Source organism: Gymnodraco acuticeps, unplaced genomic scaffold, assembly GCF_902827175.1.
Source record: "Gymnodraco acuticeps unplaced genomic scaffold, fGymAcu1.1, whole genome shotgun sequence".
Taxonomy (NCBI): domain Eukaryota; kingdom Metazoa; phylum Chordata; class Actinopteri; order Perciformes; family Bathydraconidae; genus Gymnodraco; species Gymnodraco acuticeps.
Genome location: NW_022990474.1, coordinates 22,501 through 40,757, shown reverse-complemented (window position 1 = coordinate 40,757; position 18,257 = coordinate 22,501). Strand labels below are relative to the sequence as shown.

The window sequence follows — 18,257 nt, the reverse complement described above, 5'->3', positions numbered from 1 at the left end:
GTAAGCAGGGAGAGCCAGACCGCAGTTCATTTCCTCATATTCCAAACGAGAAATTACGGTAGCAAATCACCCGGTTCTTTACGACCAGACTATTTACCGGGATACAAACCGGAGGAGCCAGGCATGGAGGGAGGTGGCAGAGACAGTGGGTGAAACTGGTAGGTTTTCGCCTGTTTGGGGAGTTTATATATATATATATATTGCTCGCATAAAATCCCCGTTTTTTTTTGCTTTGTATGTCGGGGGCGGGAGATTCACGTGATTGGTTGTTGGTCTTGTTGCTCGCAAAAAATCCCCAAGCTGTCAGACACTCCCAGCTCCAAGATTTTCAAGATTTGTTCAAAGCTGCTGTGTGGACAGGCCGTCAGATAGTTTCACTTTCACACATCAGGCCCGTAGCAGCTGTCACTAGCAGTGAACGATCAGGAGTGAGTGACTGAGAGACCTAGCTGGCAGTTGCTTACAGAAGGATAAACAAGCTCCAAAGCGTAAAGACGTTTTTGTATAGTTTGTGTATACAGTAGGGGTGTAACGGTTCACAAACATTTCAGTTCGGTACGTACCTCGGTTTTTAGGTCACGGTTCGGTACGTTTTCGGTACAGCAGAATTTTTTTTCACAAAACATAAAATATTTGTTGTTTTTTAATTATTATCAAACTGTGAATAATGTATTCACTCAAATAAATACAAAATATAATAAAATAAACATTAGGGTGCAGCATTTCGATGAACTGAAATAATCTGTATTTGAACTTACTGTACTAGCACCTAGCAGCCAGTTTGACATAATGACTTGCTTGTCATTGTATATTCATGTTGTTCTAAAGAAAGATGAACTTGTCCACATTGCTTGCCGAAAGGGCAAATCTGCTGGCACTAATAATGTCTCCTGCTGTGGAGAACACCCTCTCTCTAGGGACAGAGGTAGCAGATACAGCCAGGTAGCGCTTTGCTAACATGGCAACATAAGGATATTTGGCGTTTGTAATAGCTTTGGCTCGGTCTGAACTCTCTGCGAGTGGTGGAGGCTTACATGCTAGTGGGAGTTGGGTTTGCACTTCAGTCATTTTTCTTTTGGTACCGGTGATATTCACTTTCGGGTGATGCCTTTTCAAATGAGTGCAAGTTTGATGTATTGCCAGCCGCGTAACCTATGTTAGTTGAACAATGCCGACAAACAGCTTTGGTTCGGTCCACCTGTCTTTGTCCATCATCCTTGTTCGTAACTGCAAAACCAAAATGTTCCCAAACCGGAGACTTCAATGATGCTGGAGGATTTTCGAGCTCAACTTTATCTGCGTTCGCCATTTCGACAGTTACTCAAATTACTGACTAAATTTGAACGCATCCCTCTGACCAGCTCTCATAGTATGCCTCTCGTCCAATTAAATGACTTGCTCGCTCTATGACGCGTTGAACCCAATGTGAGCAAATTACTCTGAATGCTGCGACTCAGCACCTGAGATTACTTCCAAGAAGTTGTTCACGTTCTCAATTTTTTAAGTTTAACGTTATATTCGTTCGGTACACTTCAGTACACACGTGTACCGAACCGAAGGGCCCGTACCGAATAATTTGGCAGGGAAACGGGGTTCAGGGGGAGTGGCTGTACCCGTAGGATAGAAAATGGGGAAGTGACGTCTGACTCAGAGGTCGCGCGGCTGTGGAGAAGAACGTGTTGCCCACATTCTGTTACTGAGTTTAGGCTAGTTAGCTAGCAGGTTTATTGTTTTGGGTGCAGTCACTTTTGCCTCCACTTGCTGTTCAAATACATGTTGAAAGAAAAAGTCAATCTGTTTACAGTTCTGCTTCATATGGGTGTTGAGATGTTTCCATAGATTTAGTCCCTAATGTTGCTCTCAAAGTGCACCAGATTGATGCATTTAACTTCAACATTTAAAAACAAATCATCCCGGGGGAGCTTGCCCCCAGACCCCCCTAGAGGAGATGAGGTCCACCACCTGCCCACACCCCCTGTTGGTCTCACCCACATTGAGGATGCTTCCTACGCCCATGTTTTATTCCATGTGTCAAGTCAGGCAAATTGGGTCCAGATGTTATTGCATCAATGACCTGCTAACATTAAAATGAATAAATATATGCCGTAACTATTTTACTCTAGGCAACTCAAGGGCTCAGGTAATGTGATGACTATATGAATAATGGTCCAAATTAACATTGAATGCATAGGGTTTTTTGTTAAGTAACATACTTTCGTCGCCGGCCGGCCGATACATGCCGCGCATTAAGTGGGCCTGTCAATTAATCCCCGGGCCACTTTTTCCTCCCAGTCCGCCCCTGACTGAGACTCTGATCCACGGTGCAGGAACCCTTCTCCGTGCCCATCTCAACAAGTGTCCTCAGGCAGATTACACTACACTTCTACACATTCGCTGGTATCCAAAGTGACTTGCATACATACTCCATACTGCGGACAATCAACATGCTGACTGCAGTGGGGATTGAACCAGTGCTCTCCTGATCTGAAGACCAGCGCACTACTCCACTGAGCCACAGCCTCATAATCCTGCGTTTGGATGAGATTCTGTTCTGCCTGTAATCAAAGCACTAAGGTTCTCTTGGAAACGCTAACGATTAGATAAAGGCCAAGAAGAAGATTATGAAATATTATTTTGGGTTTATCACCCCGGTTAATTAATGTCCAATCAAATGTTTCCTTTGATTTATTACACTTGTAAAAGGAGCTCTGCTGGTATCAGTGAAACTGTGGTAATAAGGTTTATGTGCATGTAGTCTTTATCAGATGTGATCAGATATTGTTGTGACCTTTGAGATGTCTTTCAAATAAAAAAATGAAATGCATGTGTAGCTGCAGAGGGTGGACTCAGGTTACTGACGGGGGTCTGTGTGCAGAGGAAGAACTGACCCTGGGTCAGCCGAGGCTCTGCAGTGGACGTGCTTCAGAAGTCCTGCTGATGTGGAGACGCCTCGTACAGTGTGGAGTCTATTTGTATATAACATTACAAGACTGATTGTTATTATTACATTATTTGCTGATCGTGCTCATTTTATGATGCTCATTTTACCCCCCCCCCCCCCCCAGGTTTTGATGGGGAGGAAAGGAACGGAGGGGAAAGTAAGTCACAGGAGAAAGTGTTTAGCTTGCAATATTGAAAGCAAGGTCAGGTGCAGAGACTGAGAGAACACAAAGAGGTAGTCAGAACAGCACATCGCACCGGCCTTGACTTTGTATGGGAGCCGCGCTCCCCCGCACAGCAAGGAAGCAGCATTATGGTTTCCCGCTGTATCTGAAGAAACGTTAGCGAAAACAAATGACGTATGATAGAGACGGAGTAGGGAGGGACTTCGCCAGCCGGCCGAATGATGATTGGAGGATCGTTTTGCCAAGAGACTCTATCTGAGTCTGTGCACCAACCAAAGAGAGCCAAGTCTAAACCGCGGTTTCTCTTCATCTAATCTTGACCAATCATAAATGTACGGGCAACGCCCTGTGTGATAAAATGTATTGTTTCACAAGGTTCGAGGCTCTTGTCCGGAAATAGACTGACAGATTATAGCTTTGCTGTCTGTGTTTTCTAGGACGTGATGGAGTCCTTGGCCAAGTGACATATATATTTTGTTCTCTCATAATAAATAGTTAAACTTAGAAGTCGTCTGTCTTTCCTGGAATTTTGAACACAACAACAGGAAAGAGTTGTCATGGTTTCTCTGTTCTCCTTCATAAGGCAACTCACTGCAGGCTGCTCTCTCTTTAGGAGGGACGCCATGTTGCACAGTAAAGATCTGTATATAAATATACATATTATACATTCATATAGTGGTAGGAAAGCCATTAAAGATGTCTGACCTGAGTTTCCTCTGACTCTCACTCTCCAGGTTACTTGTCCTGCCAACACATTCTCACTCCCAACTCGGCCTATGTTGACGTTATATCAGGGTCCCTGTCGTCACTTTCCAACGCAAGAGGGGGCCCTTTAGCATCGAGTTTCAACTATCAGGGAGTCCCATTGACTTGCATAGAGCTCCCTGAACGTTGGTAATAGACGAGTTGGGATCACGGCGAAATGCTCTCTGCAGATCCATTCTCACAGCGTTTATCAACCTTTTTCTTACTCAATATCAAGCCACCATACTTGCCAACCCTCCCGATTTTCGCGGGAGACTCCCGATTTCATAGCCCTCTCCCGGTATCCTCCCGGGGTCATATTTCTCCCGCATTTCTCCAGATTTCTGACCAAATCAGATTTACTCACGACTGTTTCCACTCTGACTTTAATACAGCTACACCATTGTTTGGTTTCCATGGTAGCGCGTCTCTTTAGTAGCGTGCGCAACTGAAAGTCTGAGAGGGTGAGGCCAGGGCTGCCCCTCCCTACAGGCCAATCACGCAGGCTGCATGGGGCCCCGCCTTGCGCGGGGGGCCCCGCCCAGAGGGCCTCAGCTGCTGTGCGCAGTTCTCCGCGCACCCCCGGCTGACACGCGAGAGTGAGAGTGAGAGGTGACAAGAGGAGCACGTCTGTAACCCGACACCGTTGCAATGAATCGACATCTGACCAATCACGGCTTTGATACGGCCACTAGTGCAGGTGAAGAGATGTCGGTGAAAAGACAGTTTCAGTCCGGCGCAAAAAACAAAACATGAAGAAACTAGCGCATCACTAGAAGGTGGGTTATTGTATGAGTCAAATGTACAACTTACGAATGTTGTATAAGTCAAATTGCCAATTGCCATATTAAAACATCAGCTGCAATTCACGACATGAAGAAGGCAGTCTCTGCAGAGCATATAGGCTAATGGAGATGCAGTTATTTCCAGCATTCTTTATTTAACATTCATTCATTATGTTATGCCTTTGATCTGCTAATGTACAGGAGGAAGAGTGATACACTGTCTGTCTACTTGGCTTACATAACAGTTCAAGTTTACAGCCTAAAAAACATGGAGCATTTTTTCCCCTTTTTTATGTCAATTTGCACATTTCATGGTGACGCTCAGCCTCTCCCCTTAACTCCTAACAGTCATCATCATGTCAACCACAACACAGAGAAACACTGATAGAAATGTGTGTGTAGTTGTTGATACATTGCTGACAGAGGGAACTACATTTGAATACAGATTTAAGAAATGTCAGTTTTTGAGCATGTCATAAGCATGTTTTGTCTTGACTATATTACAACTATATTATAATAAAACAATAAAGTATTTTTATTATTGAACTGATTATGATTATCATTATTAGTAGAAGTAGTTTATTTGCATTAATTATGTTTTTATCTTTTTGAGGCTAGTATTTGGCAGGAAATGCAGACGTATTCACCTGTAAACGCATACTGAACGACATACATGCACATTTACCATTTACCTCACTGTATAAAAAAGTGACCGTTGATAATAATAATAAACAGGAATTATATTTGCAAAGTAGCCTACTTTGTTTCCAAAAAAAAAAAGTTCACTCCTGTCGGTTGGGGGGGGGGGGGGGGGGGGGGGCCTCATCTCACAATGTCGCTTGGGGCCCCAAGTTGGCCAGGGACGGCCCTGGGTGAGGCAGATAGTCACAGAAAACAGAACAAGAATCGACAACTCGACCCTCTGCTCACTACTTTCCTGGTCCACACATATGCTCCATCAAGACAGTGCACTTACAACTACAATAAGTTACAATGGTTTTTAAATGTATGCAAGTATGCAAGCCACACTTATTGTGTGTACTTCTTTATTTTTAATTGAATAATGTAGGACTTTTGTTGCCGTCAGTTATGGGGAGAGTAGGGGCTCAGAAAACTGAAAGCTGTATTGTTTCATCGTTTTTTCCTTCTAATTTTGGATTATTTTCTAAACCACACACTGTTATTTACTCAACAATAACACATAGTTATCCTTGTGTTTATTTATTTTTTTGATTGTATAATGTCGGACTTTTGGAGTACGTCAGGACCAGGACCGAGGGTCGGAGCAGCTCATTCGAACACAGGAAGTTGTATTTTCAAAATAAGAGTTCATTTTAATATTATGTTTGATAATATATTTTGTATTAACTAGACCACTGGGTCATGTTAAGACCATATTTTCTGTCGGTTAGGTGTTACAAATATTAAAACAATAACAAAATACATCCTTCATAAACTAAACTGGAAACAGCATTATATTTTATTGTGTTAACTGTAAACCTGAGTGCTCTATCCGCCTAGTGGTTAAAGCAGGCTATTGCATTTTTTTGTTGATATGTTATATTTGATGAAAACATAAAAATATTAAGAGGAAAGTAGAAGGTCAATGATATAAATATAGAATATAAAATATCAAGAAGATACTGTAAGTGATCTCAACAATAAAACAGTTTAGTGCCTGATGTTAAAAAAGATATTAATATGAGGATGTGCAAAACAGACAAACTAATTAGGCTTTATTTAAACATTAAAGAATACGTTAGGTTAAGGTCTTCTTTCAAATAAGAAAACAGCTTTGGGGGTATCTATCTACAGATAAATATTAAGCCTGACAAAGTACTTAAAGTCTAATATATTGCATAGTTTGTTTTGGGACTTGACAATCAACTTTCCTGCAATGTTAACTATGTTGAAACACTTATTTTAACTGATATTATAGATATCAAATCAAGTTTTATTTATATAACACATTTATTAACGATTTTTGGTCGAGCCAAAGTGCTGTACATAAAATAAAATTAGCCTACAGTAGAGACACTTTACAGCAAATACAACAGCACAGATTGTTCAGTATGAGAAAAACGACACCCTCTATCCTTAGACCCTCTGTCCTTAGACCCTCTGTCCTTAGACCCTCTATCCTTAGACCCTCACATCGTACAAGGAACAACTTCCAGAGAAAACCCACAGTTTAAGGGGAACATGGGAGAAACCTCAGGGAGAGCAACAGAGGAGGGATCCCTCTCCCAGGACGGACAGACGTGCAATAGATGCCGTGTGTAAATCGAAGAGATAATACATTTTACAGCATATAGACCGAATGTTAGGAAATGCATGTGTCTGTAATAAGAAGATGAATCCACGAGGATGTCAGCTACAATCCTGTGGAAGCCATCAGGGAAGCAGCATGACGAGACCCAAGGCAGGACCGCAGAGACAGGTTCAGCCACGACCCGAAGTCCACGACTTAATCCAGAACTCAGGATAGAGGATCCAAGACACAGGACTACAGCAAGAGGATCAGCCTCGACTCCGGATCCCGGCGTAGAGATAGATACAAAACAAGAAAAAAGATTTGGCTGGGTTAATCGGAACAAGAGAATACACGGACACAGACAGACAGACGGAAGAACAAGCACTCCCTTAGAATAGGTTGAGGGCAAAGGGTAGCAAGTAAGAGAGTAAGAAACATAGGTGGAGAGGCACACTCAGGGAACAAGGTCCCCACTGGAGCCTTAGTTGGAAATTGATGAGAGATAGGGAGGTACGCTGTGTCTACGAATCGTAACACTCCCCGGCCTGTCTAAGCCACTCTACAAACCGTTTCCCTCTAATAAAACCTCGAGAGTTTAGAGAGGAAAAAGGTTTTGGATAAAAGTTATTCTTGATAAGAGAAGCCTAAAAGGCCAGGGAGAAAAAGTGAGTTTTAAGTGTAGATTTAAAAACCCCCAGGGTCTGGGCCGACCTCATATGGAGGGGCAGTGTGTTCCAGAGCCTGGGGCCAGCTGCTGCGAAAGCTTGATGCCCTCGGGTTTTGAGCCTGGTCTTAGGCACTACCAGCAGCAGCTGATCAGCCGACCTTAAGGCTCTGCCTGGGGTGTAGCGATGGAGGAGTTCAGCTATATAGGCAGGAGCCAGCCCATTTAGGGCTTTAAAAACAAATAAAAGGAGTTTAAAATCTATTCTGAACCGAACTGGAAGCCAGGGCAGTGAGGCCAGAATTGGGGTGATATGGTCACGCTTTTTGTGGCCAGTGAGAAGACGTGCAGCTGCATTCTGAACTAGCTGGAGGCGTCTAATTGAGGCCTGGTCCATACCCACATACAGAGCATTGCAGTAGTCCAACCTCGAGGTAACAAAGGCGTTAATAACCCTTTCTAGGTCTTTAAAAGATAAAACGACTTGGTCTTAGCCAATAGTCGTATTTGTATTGTATGTATTATACTCTTATAAGATGTATGTAGATAGTATAAGAAATGTGCAGAATACGACAATTTAATGGTGGAGGTACACACATATTGATAGATGTCTTGTAATGCACTGTTGAGGAACCTGCGACCCAGGTTTTTCATCTCCGACCTTGTCAGGTATTGAACAATCAATAAATAAAGAACACAGAATTATTAAATATAAAACACAAAATGTGTGTGATTATACTAAATGATTTACAAATAAACACCACTGCATATTTACAACTGTTACACATGCTGATGTAACACAAATGTTTCCAACTTGGGATCAATAAAGTATATCTTATCTCAAGATGATCGATGGCTACTGCCAGATTTGCAAAATTGGGGGTGGACCCGTTCGAATCCAGTTTTGGACAGTCTGCGGTGGATCCATCCCATTTCAAAGTGCTGTTGAGAGATTGAGAGAGCATCAGAGGGAGGCTCAGTGAGCTGCTCCCTCTTCCTCCTCCTCCTCCTCTTCCTCCTCCACCTCCCCTCTTCTTGTCCTCCTCATCTTCTGACCACCTTCCTTCTTTTTTTACCTCTCCTTCACTACTTCCTCTTCCTAATCCTTCTCTTCCAACTCCTACATCTTATCCTCCTCCCCTTCTCTTTTACCCTCCTCCTCCTCCTCCTCCTCCTCCTCCTCCTCCTCCTCCTCCTCCTCCTCCTCCCCTTCTCGTTTACCCTCCTCTTCCTCCTCTTCCTCCTCCCCTTCTCGTTTACCCTCCTCTTCCTCCTCCTCCCCTTCTCGTTTACCCTCCTCTTCCTCCTCTTCCTCCTCCCCTTCTCGTTTACCCTCCTCTTCCTCCTCTTCCTCCTCCCCTTCTCGTTTACCCTCCTCTTCCTCCTCTTCCTCCTCCTCTTCCTCCTCCTCTTCCTCCTCTTCCTCCTCCCTCTCTGTTTGAAACCCGCTCCACATTGAGAGAGCATCAGAGAGCAGAGGGAGGCTCACGGAGCTGCTTCCTCCTCTTCCTCCTCCTCCTCTTCCTCTTCCTCCTCCCTTTCTCGTTTACCCTCCTCTTCCTCCTCCTCCTCTTCCTCCTCCCTTTCTCGTTTACCCTCCTCTTCCTCCTCCTCCTCCTCCCCTTCTCGTTTACCCTCCTCTTCCTCCTCCTCCTCCTCCTCCTCCTCCTCCTCCTCCTCCTCCTCTTCCTCCTCTCTGTTTGAAACCCGCTCCACATTGAGAGAGCATCAGAGAGCAGAGGGAGGCTCACGGAGCTGCTTCCTCTTCCTCCTCCTCCGTCTGTCTGTCTGTGATCGTCCTCTGATCGTACCCGGAGTGTATCGTGGGTTTTCCTGTGTGAGAACGTGGAGTAAAGCTGAGACACAGATCCTCTCCGGCCCGAACACGGTAAGATGCTCCTGCAGGTTCACAGCTGTTAATGAAGACCCCTTAGTTACCTTTAAACTCACGGGCGATATTACCTTCAATTCAGAGCTGGAAAGTAACTAAGTATTTACTCAAGTAATTAAGAAGTTGAACAATTAGGAGGTACTTGTACTTTACTGGAGTATTTCAATGTTATGCTTCTTTGTACTTCTACTCCACTACAGTTCAGAGGTAGATGGTGTACTTTTCCTCCACTACATGTATTTAATCCCTTTAGTTACTTCACAGATCTGGATGAATGATGTGAAATATAACCAAGTGTTGAATCAGACTTTAGCTCCACCTGGAGTAAATCCACCAGCTACCCTGCAGTATACAAAGTACTTCAAACTAGCTGCACCTTCACCAGCTTTGAGAACACTTTCATGATCAATCATTATAAAACATATCATATATATTATTCTGAAATGGACCAATCTGCACAACGACTACTTTCACTGTCGCTACTTTCACTATATTTTGATGAGAATACTTTTCTACTTTCACTTGAGGAACATTTTGAATGCAGGACTTTTACTGTAACAGAGTATTCCTACACTCTGGTACTTCTACTTTTACTCAAGTACAAGATCTGAGTACTTCTACTTTTACTCAAGTACAAGATCTGAGTACTTCTACTTTTACTCAAGTACAATATCTGAGTACTTCTACTTTTACTCAAGCACAAGATCTGAGTTCTTCTACTTTTACTCAAGTACAATATCTGAGTACTTCTATTTTTACTCAAGTACACAATCTGAGTACTTCTACTTTTACTCAAGAACAAGATCTGAGTACTTCTACTTTTACTCAAGAACAAGACCTGAGTACTTCTACTTTTACTCAAGTACAAGACCTGAGTACTTCTACTTTTACTCAAGTACAAGATCTGAGTACTTCTACTTTTACTCAAGAACAAGATCTGAGTACTTCTACTTTTACTCAAGTACAAGACCTGAGTACTTCTACTTTTACTCAAGTACAAGATCTGAGTACTTTTACTCAAGAACAAGATCTGAGTACTTCTACTTTTACTCAAGTACAAGACCTGAGTACTTCTACTTTTACTCAAGTACAAGATCTGAGTACTTTTACTCAAGAACAAGATCTGAGTACTTCTACTTTTACTCAAGAACAAGATCTGAGTACTTCTACTTTTACTCAAGTACAAGATCTGAGTACTTCTACTTTTACTCAAGTACAAGATCTGAGTACTTTTACTCAAGAACAAGACCTTAGTACTTCTACTTTTACTGCTTCAACGCATATTATACTTTCAACGTGTGCAGTATTACCTCAAACATGTTAAAGCCGGCCTCTTTAAACACCTTCAGAATAGAGAGAGGGACAGTTGGGTGTGAAGAGGTTTCTGCTTCCCACCTCATTACTGACAATAACACAATTACGTTTTATCACAAGTTCTGTATAGATATGCTAATGAGGCTTTAAATGTTAGTGTGTTCCTGTCCGTCTGTCATCACACCTCAGGCTCTGCTCGAATGGCCTCATGTGTCAGAATGAGTGAGAGGACACTGTTAGACAGAGCAGCATCTTGCTAAAGGGAATACATGATCACAGGAATAAGAGCTTTAGAGATATTTTTTTGGTAAGCAGCTGAATATTTAAAAACCGTCAGAGATCTGCAGGAAGTAGGACACTACCAGAGGCTGCTTCTCGGATTCAAGGTGAAGTGAGGACACTCTGAGCTCCTTCACAATGTGCGCTGATCTCTTACACCAGCGAAAGCAGCACTACTAATATCCTATTACTACTACTCACTAACACTCATCTTAATGTAACATTTACATGTTTACAAAAGGGAATATAAAGAATGAAATTGGAAAACTCGTAGCTGTGATAACCAACATCTGTGAATATATATTAAAGTTAAACTATATGAAAGCATGCCATGTGTTGAAGGGAGAGAGGTCATGGTGATAATGAGTGGGGGGTTAGCAGGGTCTGTTGGGACACTTTTGTATCGGCATGAAAACATCTGGAGGGGTATGCCAACAATTCATCATTTCTTTGGAGCCAAACTCCAAACTTCATTTTAAAAGCACAATGTGTCATTTTCTGTCACTCGGGGCTCTCAATCAAAACACTGTAATTATGATAACTTCATTTTTTACCACGAGGTCTCTTCCTCTACTCAGTAAATAGCAGTTTGATGTTACAATTAAGTTTCTCTCTGGACGCCGTTGGGCTGACGCTAACGTTAGCACAGCTTGTTTCTCTGATAACTTCCGATCCAGACGTCCCATCACTGAAATCATTAATCCAGGTAAAATATAGAGTTAAAAATATGTTAGGAATATACGGTAAAAATGTGGCTTAAAACTGGAAAGATTTAATTGATGTCAGCTTCTGGTAGACAACGCTGACACATGCTCAAAGGGGATACGACGCCATTACAGGAGACCGTGAGGGAACGTTACCTTCATTAAAATAACATATCCACTGAAACACTGGATTAAACCCCCCTGTGGTCAGCAGTAGTTTAACACACTGAAAACTCAAAACGTTGACTTTAATAATGTATTATGTCAACAGATTTCACATAACTGTATTAGTTTAGTTAGTTTAAAGCAACAATATTAAGTTGAACCTTTTATTTAAACCTAATATTATTGCTTTAAACTATCCTAATACAGTTATCTGAAATCTTTTGACTTAATACATTTAATTAAAGTCCCAGTTTTTACGGTGTACAGCTTTAAGGTCCCCTGGACTTTTTGAAGTTGCTTGCATGATTGTAGTTTGAAAAATACTTTGGTTCTTGTTCTCCCCCTGTCCACCAGCTGCCCCCTCCTCCACCATGATCCTCCCCTCCAGCTGTGTGTCGGGGAAGGAGGTGTACAGCACCAGCTCCTCCTCGGTGTCTCTGGACTCCAGTGTTTTCTTCACCGAGACGCCGTCGTACTCCACCGCAGACTTTCTGGAGTTCTTCATCGTAAACGTCGGGGGAAGTCGCCACGTGCTGTCGCCGGATCTGCTGGCGTCGCACCCGGAGACCCGGCTGGGGAAACTGGCCCGATGCAGCCGAGAGTCGGCGCTGGAGCTCTGCGACGACGCAGACTTCCTGGAAAATGAGTTCTTCTTTGATCGAAACTCACAGACCTTCCAGTAGGTGGCGCCTCAGTCTCTCACCTGAGGCCTGTGGTCATAACAACACTGCTACCTTCAATGTGAAGAATATTCCCACTATAAAGAATCAGAATCGTGCAGGGTGTTCAGTATTAAAAAGAACAACATATTGTCCGTATATTTCGCATGTATAATATTTGTATAGGTTGGATATGACAGTGACTAATGTCCACCCAATACTATAAAGGCACTGGTAGAGAGGCAGTGGGCCATTTCTGTTTGTTCATGAGCTTTCAGTCGTAAGATGGAAACATCATGGACGCTAGAAAGAAGATGAGTAGTATTTATTGCTCAGAGCGTTTAAAAAACTCATCTGTTTCAGAGAAGTTGTTCCGACTAGACGCACGCTAATGTACCAGTTAAAACTAAATGTGTGTATCCACGCGGGGTTTTGGATCCTTCCCAGATTTATTGGGTTCCTTCGCCGCTGCTTCCACCAAGTTAAATGTAAATCAGACCAGAAGTTTTATTCTGTTATCCTGCGTGTATCCCAATGTTGAATATGTGGACAATTTATCGAAATAAGGCCTGTTTGGAAACATTTTGCAATGTAACGGCATGTAGTAGGTCTTTAAGTGGAAATTCAGAAACATTGGGCTGAAGGAGCCTCTTAGTTCCTGTAGGAGGGATCCTGCTTCATCAAAAACGTACTGGCTGTAAACCTTGTGATTGTGATGCCTCTGCCGACAGGTATGTGATGAACTTCTACCGGACGGGTCACTTGCACGTGAGGGAGGAGCTGTGTGAGATCTCCTTCCTGCAGGAGATCCAGTACTGGGGCATCGACGAGCATCGCATCGACGCGTGCTGCCGCGAGCGCTACCATCGCCGCAAGGAGCAGAAGGAGACCCTCGACATTCAGAGAGAGTTTGAGCCCGAGGACCACGATGAGGACTTTGTGGGTGCAGCATTCCCGGCTTTGCGTCGCCGCCTGTGGGACCTGCTGGAGAAACCCAAGTCTTCCCGCGCTGCTCGAACCTTTGGTCTGCTCTCATTCTCCTTCGTGGTGCTGTCAGTCATCAACATGGTGCTCATCTCGGTAGACTCCGAGGAGGGCTTCGATGAGAGTGACGTTGGCTTCGATGCACCACTGCTCTCCGTCGTCCTGGAGCATGTGTGCATGGTTTGGTTCACGGTGGAGCTGGCACTGCGCTTTCTCTGCGTGAGGGATAAGGCTGGCTTCAGTCGAAGTGTTCCCAACGTCATCGACCTGCTGGCCGTCCTGCCGTTCTACGTGATGCTGGCGGTGGAGCTGCTTCACGGAGAGTCTGCGGAGCTGGTGAGCGTGGGCCGCGTGGTGCAGGTCCTCCGACTCTTCAGGTCGCTCCGTATGTTGAAGCTGGGACGGCACTCCACAGGTAATAAGATGCAGCCGTCTCAAACACTGATCCCAAACAGCTTAACTGCAGCCTTGATTGACATATTGTCTCCTGGATAATGGTTGCAGTTAGTGAGAAAAGGAACAAAACTGATGGTTTGGTTTAGTAAAGAGTGTGGTTTGGCTTCAAATGAATCTGTTGTTAAATAAATACAGATGGGACTTTTACTCACTGAACGTTGGCTGCAGTCTGTTGGGTTCAACATTACATTACATTACATGTTACTTGTTAGACGCTTTTATCCAAAGCGACTTCCATACTCAGTACTGTGGGCAATCCCCACAGGAGCAATTTGGGGTGAAGTGTCTCAGGGACACAACGACATGCTGACTGCAGCGGGGTTTGAACCTGTGACCCCCTGATCCCAACACCTACGGACAACCCACTACGCCACACGCCTCCCAACATCTGTTTCTATCAACCCATCCACCAGTGGACTGATTAGAAACGTATTTGTGATACGCCAAAAACAAACGTAATCTTGGATGAAATACAGTCACCTTGAAATAGAGACTAGTCTGACAGAAATACATTTGGGTTAATCTGCATTTTCACTTGAAGGAATATTGAGGTCTTGAAAAGAATCATCAACCACCGCAAGGGGCCGAGACAAAATATATTTGTATATAGCACCTAGAATAAAGTTCCTTTGTTTTTGTTGTCCTCGTCCACCTGGATTGGTACTTCTGTAAATGATATAGCTTGTGTAATTTCTATCTCGTATATTTAATGCACGCCTCTTTACTTTGCTGTAGGAGTGCAAACGTCCCCTCTGTGGGATTAATAAAGGGATCCTGATTCTGATTTTAAGGCACAAAAAAACAGCAGCTTTGTTAATACCCATGTCCAGAAGTGCATCAGTCTACTGACGGTTGCATCTAAGACGCCCTCTTGGCGAATAAGTACTCGAGATATGTTCATCAAATGTTCCTCCTTTCTGCCCAGGCCTGAAGTCTCTGGGTTTGACCATCGCTCAGTGCTACGAGGAGGTGGGCATCCTGCTCCTCTTCCTCGCTGTGGGCATCTCCATCTTCTCCGCGGTGATCTTCGCTCTGGAGCACGACGTTCCCGCCACCACCTTCACCAGCGTGCCGGCCGCCTGGTGGTGGGCAACCACCTCCATGACCACGGTGGGATACGGAGACGTGCGCCCGGACACGGCCGTGGGGAAGCTGCTGGCCTTCCTCTGCATCCTGTCCGGGATCCTGATCCTGGCGCTGCCCATCGCCGTCATCAACGAGCGCTTCTCCGCCCGATACTTTAGCTTGCAGGTGAAGGAGGCGGCCATGCAGCACGCAGAGATGCTGAAGATGCTGGAGCGGGGCTCTGTGGGGGGGGTGGGCGTGAACCTGAGGGACGCCTACGCCCGCAGCGTCCTGGAGATGATGAGGCTGCACGGGGAGGAGAGGGCGAGCAGCCAGAGCAGCGTGGAAGACGACCTGTGGTAGTAGAACCAGGAGACCTCAGGGGTAGAACTAGGAGACCTTGGGGGTAGAACCAGGAGACCTCGGGGGTAGAACCAGGAGACTCACAGCTGGGGGGTAGAACCAGGAGACTCGCAGCTGGGGGGTAGAACCAGGAGACTCGCAGCTGGGGGGTAGAACTAGGAGACTCACACCTGTGGTGGTAGAACCAGGAGACTCACACCTGTGGTGGTAGAACCAGGAGACCTCGGGGTAGAACCCGGAGACTCAGACCTGAGGGGTAGAACCAGGAGACTCAGACCTGAGGGGTAGAGCCAGGAGACTCAGACCTGAGGGGTAGAACCAGGAGACTCACACCTGGGGGTAGAACCAGGAGACTCACACCTGGGGGGTAGAACCAGGAGACTCAAACCTGAGGGGTAGAACCAGGAGACTCACAACTGGGGGTAGAACCAGGAGACTCACACCTGGGGGGTAGAACCAGGAGACTCAGACCCGGGGGGTAGAACCAGGAGACTCACACCTGGGGGTAGAACCAGGAGACTCACACCTGGGGGTAGAACCAGGAGACTCAGACCTGGGGAGTAGAACTAGGAGACTCAGACCTGGGGGGTAGAACCAGGAGACTCACACCTGGGGGTAGAACCAGGAGACTCACACCTGGGGGGTAGAACCAGGAGACTCAGACCCGGGGGGTAGAACCAGGAGACTCAGACCTGGGGGGTAGAACCAGGAGACTCACACCTGGGGGGTAGAACCAGGAGACTCAGACCTGGGGGGTAGAACCAGGAGTGGAGTGCACCAGCTGGGCGTAAAAAAGTAGGGCTTAACTCTAACGTCGGGCTTAGCTACGTCCGACGTAGTGATTCGAATTTACACCGAGTGCACCAAGCCTGACTAGTCTCGGGCGTAGCTACGCCTGGTCTTAAGATGCGCGTCCACGTGAATACACGCAAAACAGTAATTGTTGCCAAGCAACGCCATTTTACCATTTTACAGTCTCAGAGGACCGCAGAGAAGAGGGAATTCCCACACCCACAGCGTCAGCGATGACTCAAGGGGAATCCCAAATGGCCACACCCCGAAAGAGAAAGGGGGATTTTTTCAGAGCTACAGCGGGAACTGACGGAGAAAGAAATCGTTCTTGTGGAGGTGGAGACCGTCAAATTGAGAGCGGAACACGAAAAAATTGAGCTGGAGAAGGAGAAATTGAGACTCTTCTTAATGCCCTCTCATTGCTAAACATGTAAACAAGACGCTCTGCCATCGTTAATATCCTTCTTGCCTGTTTTACGTTACTATGGATACTAGTCTGTCTTTCCGATTTATGCCTGCTCCATACTAGGCGTAAAAGTTACACCCGGGCGCAACGCATACAGGGCTTAAGTCTAAGTGGTGCACTAGTCATAACTTTAGTTTGGTCTTAACCTTCGGTTCTACGTCGGACGTAGAGTTACGCCCAGCTTACGCCCAGCTGGTGCACTCCACTCCAGGAGACTCACACCTGGGGGGTAGAACCAGGAGACTCACACCTGGGGGGTAGAACCAGGAGACTCAGACCTGGGGGGTAGAACCAGGAGACTCACACCTGGGGGGTAGAACCAGGACACTCACACCTGGGGGGTAGAACCAGGAGACTTAGACCTGGGGGGTAGAACCAGGAGACTCACAGCTGGGGGGTAGAACTAGGAGACTCACACCTGGGGGGTAGAACCAGGAGACTCACAGCTGGGGGGTAGAACTAGGAGACTCACACCTGGGGGTAGAACCAGGAGACTCACAGCTGGGGGGTAGAACTAGGAGACTCACACCTGGGGGGTAGAACCAGGACACTCACACCTGGGGGGTAGAACCAGGAGACTCACACCTGGGGGGTAGAACCAGGAGACTCAGACCTGGGGGGTAGAACCAGGACACTCACACCTGGGGGGTAGAACCAGGAGACTCACACCTGGGGGGTAGAACCAGGAGACTCACACCTGGGGGGTAGAACCAGGAGACTCACACCTGGGGGGTAGAACCAGGAGACTCAGACCTGGGGGGTAGAACCAGGAGACTCAGACCTGGGGGGTAGAACCAGGAGACTCAGACCTGGGGGGTAGAACCAGGAGACTCACACCTGGAGACATTACATTAGTTGTATTCATGACGGCATCATTATTTGAGTTTAGACATCAGCATCACGCAGTAGTTAGCGTCTTGTTGATTGGTTGTTTGTGCTCTTACCGCTGTACTCAGTCATTCAGCTGAAGGGAAACCTGCTCGCTGAGTCTCGTCCAGTTTGTTATCTTGGTGTCGGATGTTTTTTCCCTTCAGTGTTGCGTCATCAACGCAGCGTTTAATCCCCCGCTCAATGAGCAGCTGTTCACACACTTGGACCTCAGGTGAAATCTTTTCTTTATGTCAGGTCTGAACAACTGAGCGATCCTCCCGGGGATTATCTTAGGGGACTTGTTTTATCTTTGCAGTGCATGTGTGATGGGGGGCATCTGGGTTCCTCCTAAGGTCTCTCTGGATGAGGACTGTTTTTCTTCTTCTCCCTAAATAACTAAAATGTGATGTTCCAGTTTCTCCTCGCTGCGCAGCGGAGGCACCACACTCTGAATTCAGGTCAGCAGTGAAGGCAGTCAGGCAGGACGTCTCGGAGCCGACGAATAAGAAAACCTTTATCCACGTTTTACACTGTCCACGTAACGGACGACGCTGAAGTTGGCTGCCGATTCAGAGCATCCGATTAGGCAGTTAAGGGAAAATACAAACAACCTCAGCCTTCCACCTGTGTTTGTATTTTCACAAATAGAATAAAGATTTCACAAATCTGAAACTGGG

The 18,257-nt window shown here is 45.6% G+C and overlaps 1 protein-coding gene across 1 annotated transcript; it reads left to right on the top strand.

Annotated features, from left to right (window-relative positions):
- The first annotated feature begins 9,274 nt into the window (after positions 1-9,274).
- On the top strand, positions 9,275-15,460 carry kcnv1 (potassium voltage-gated channel modifier subfamily V member 1). Its single transcript, XM_034226215.1, has 4 exons — positions 9,275-9,460; positions 12,280-12,604; positions 13,316-13,983; positions 14,950-15,460. Exons 2-4 carry the CDS (start codon positions 12,297-12,299, stop codon positions 15,450-15,452), a joined length of 1,479 nt encoding a protein of 492 aa, XP_034082106.1. The 5' UTR covers positions 9,275-9,460; positions 12,280-12,296; the 3' UTR covers positions 15,453-15,460.
- Positions 15,461-18,257: the final 2,797 nt, after the last annotated feature.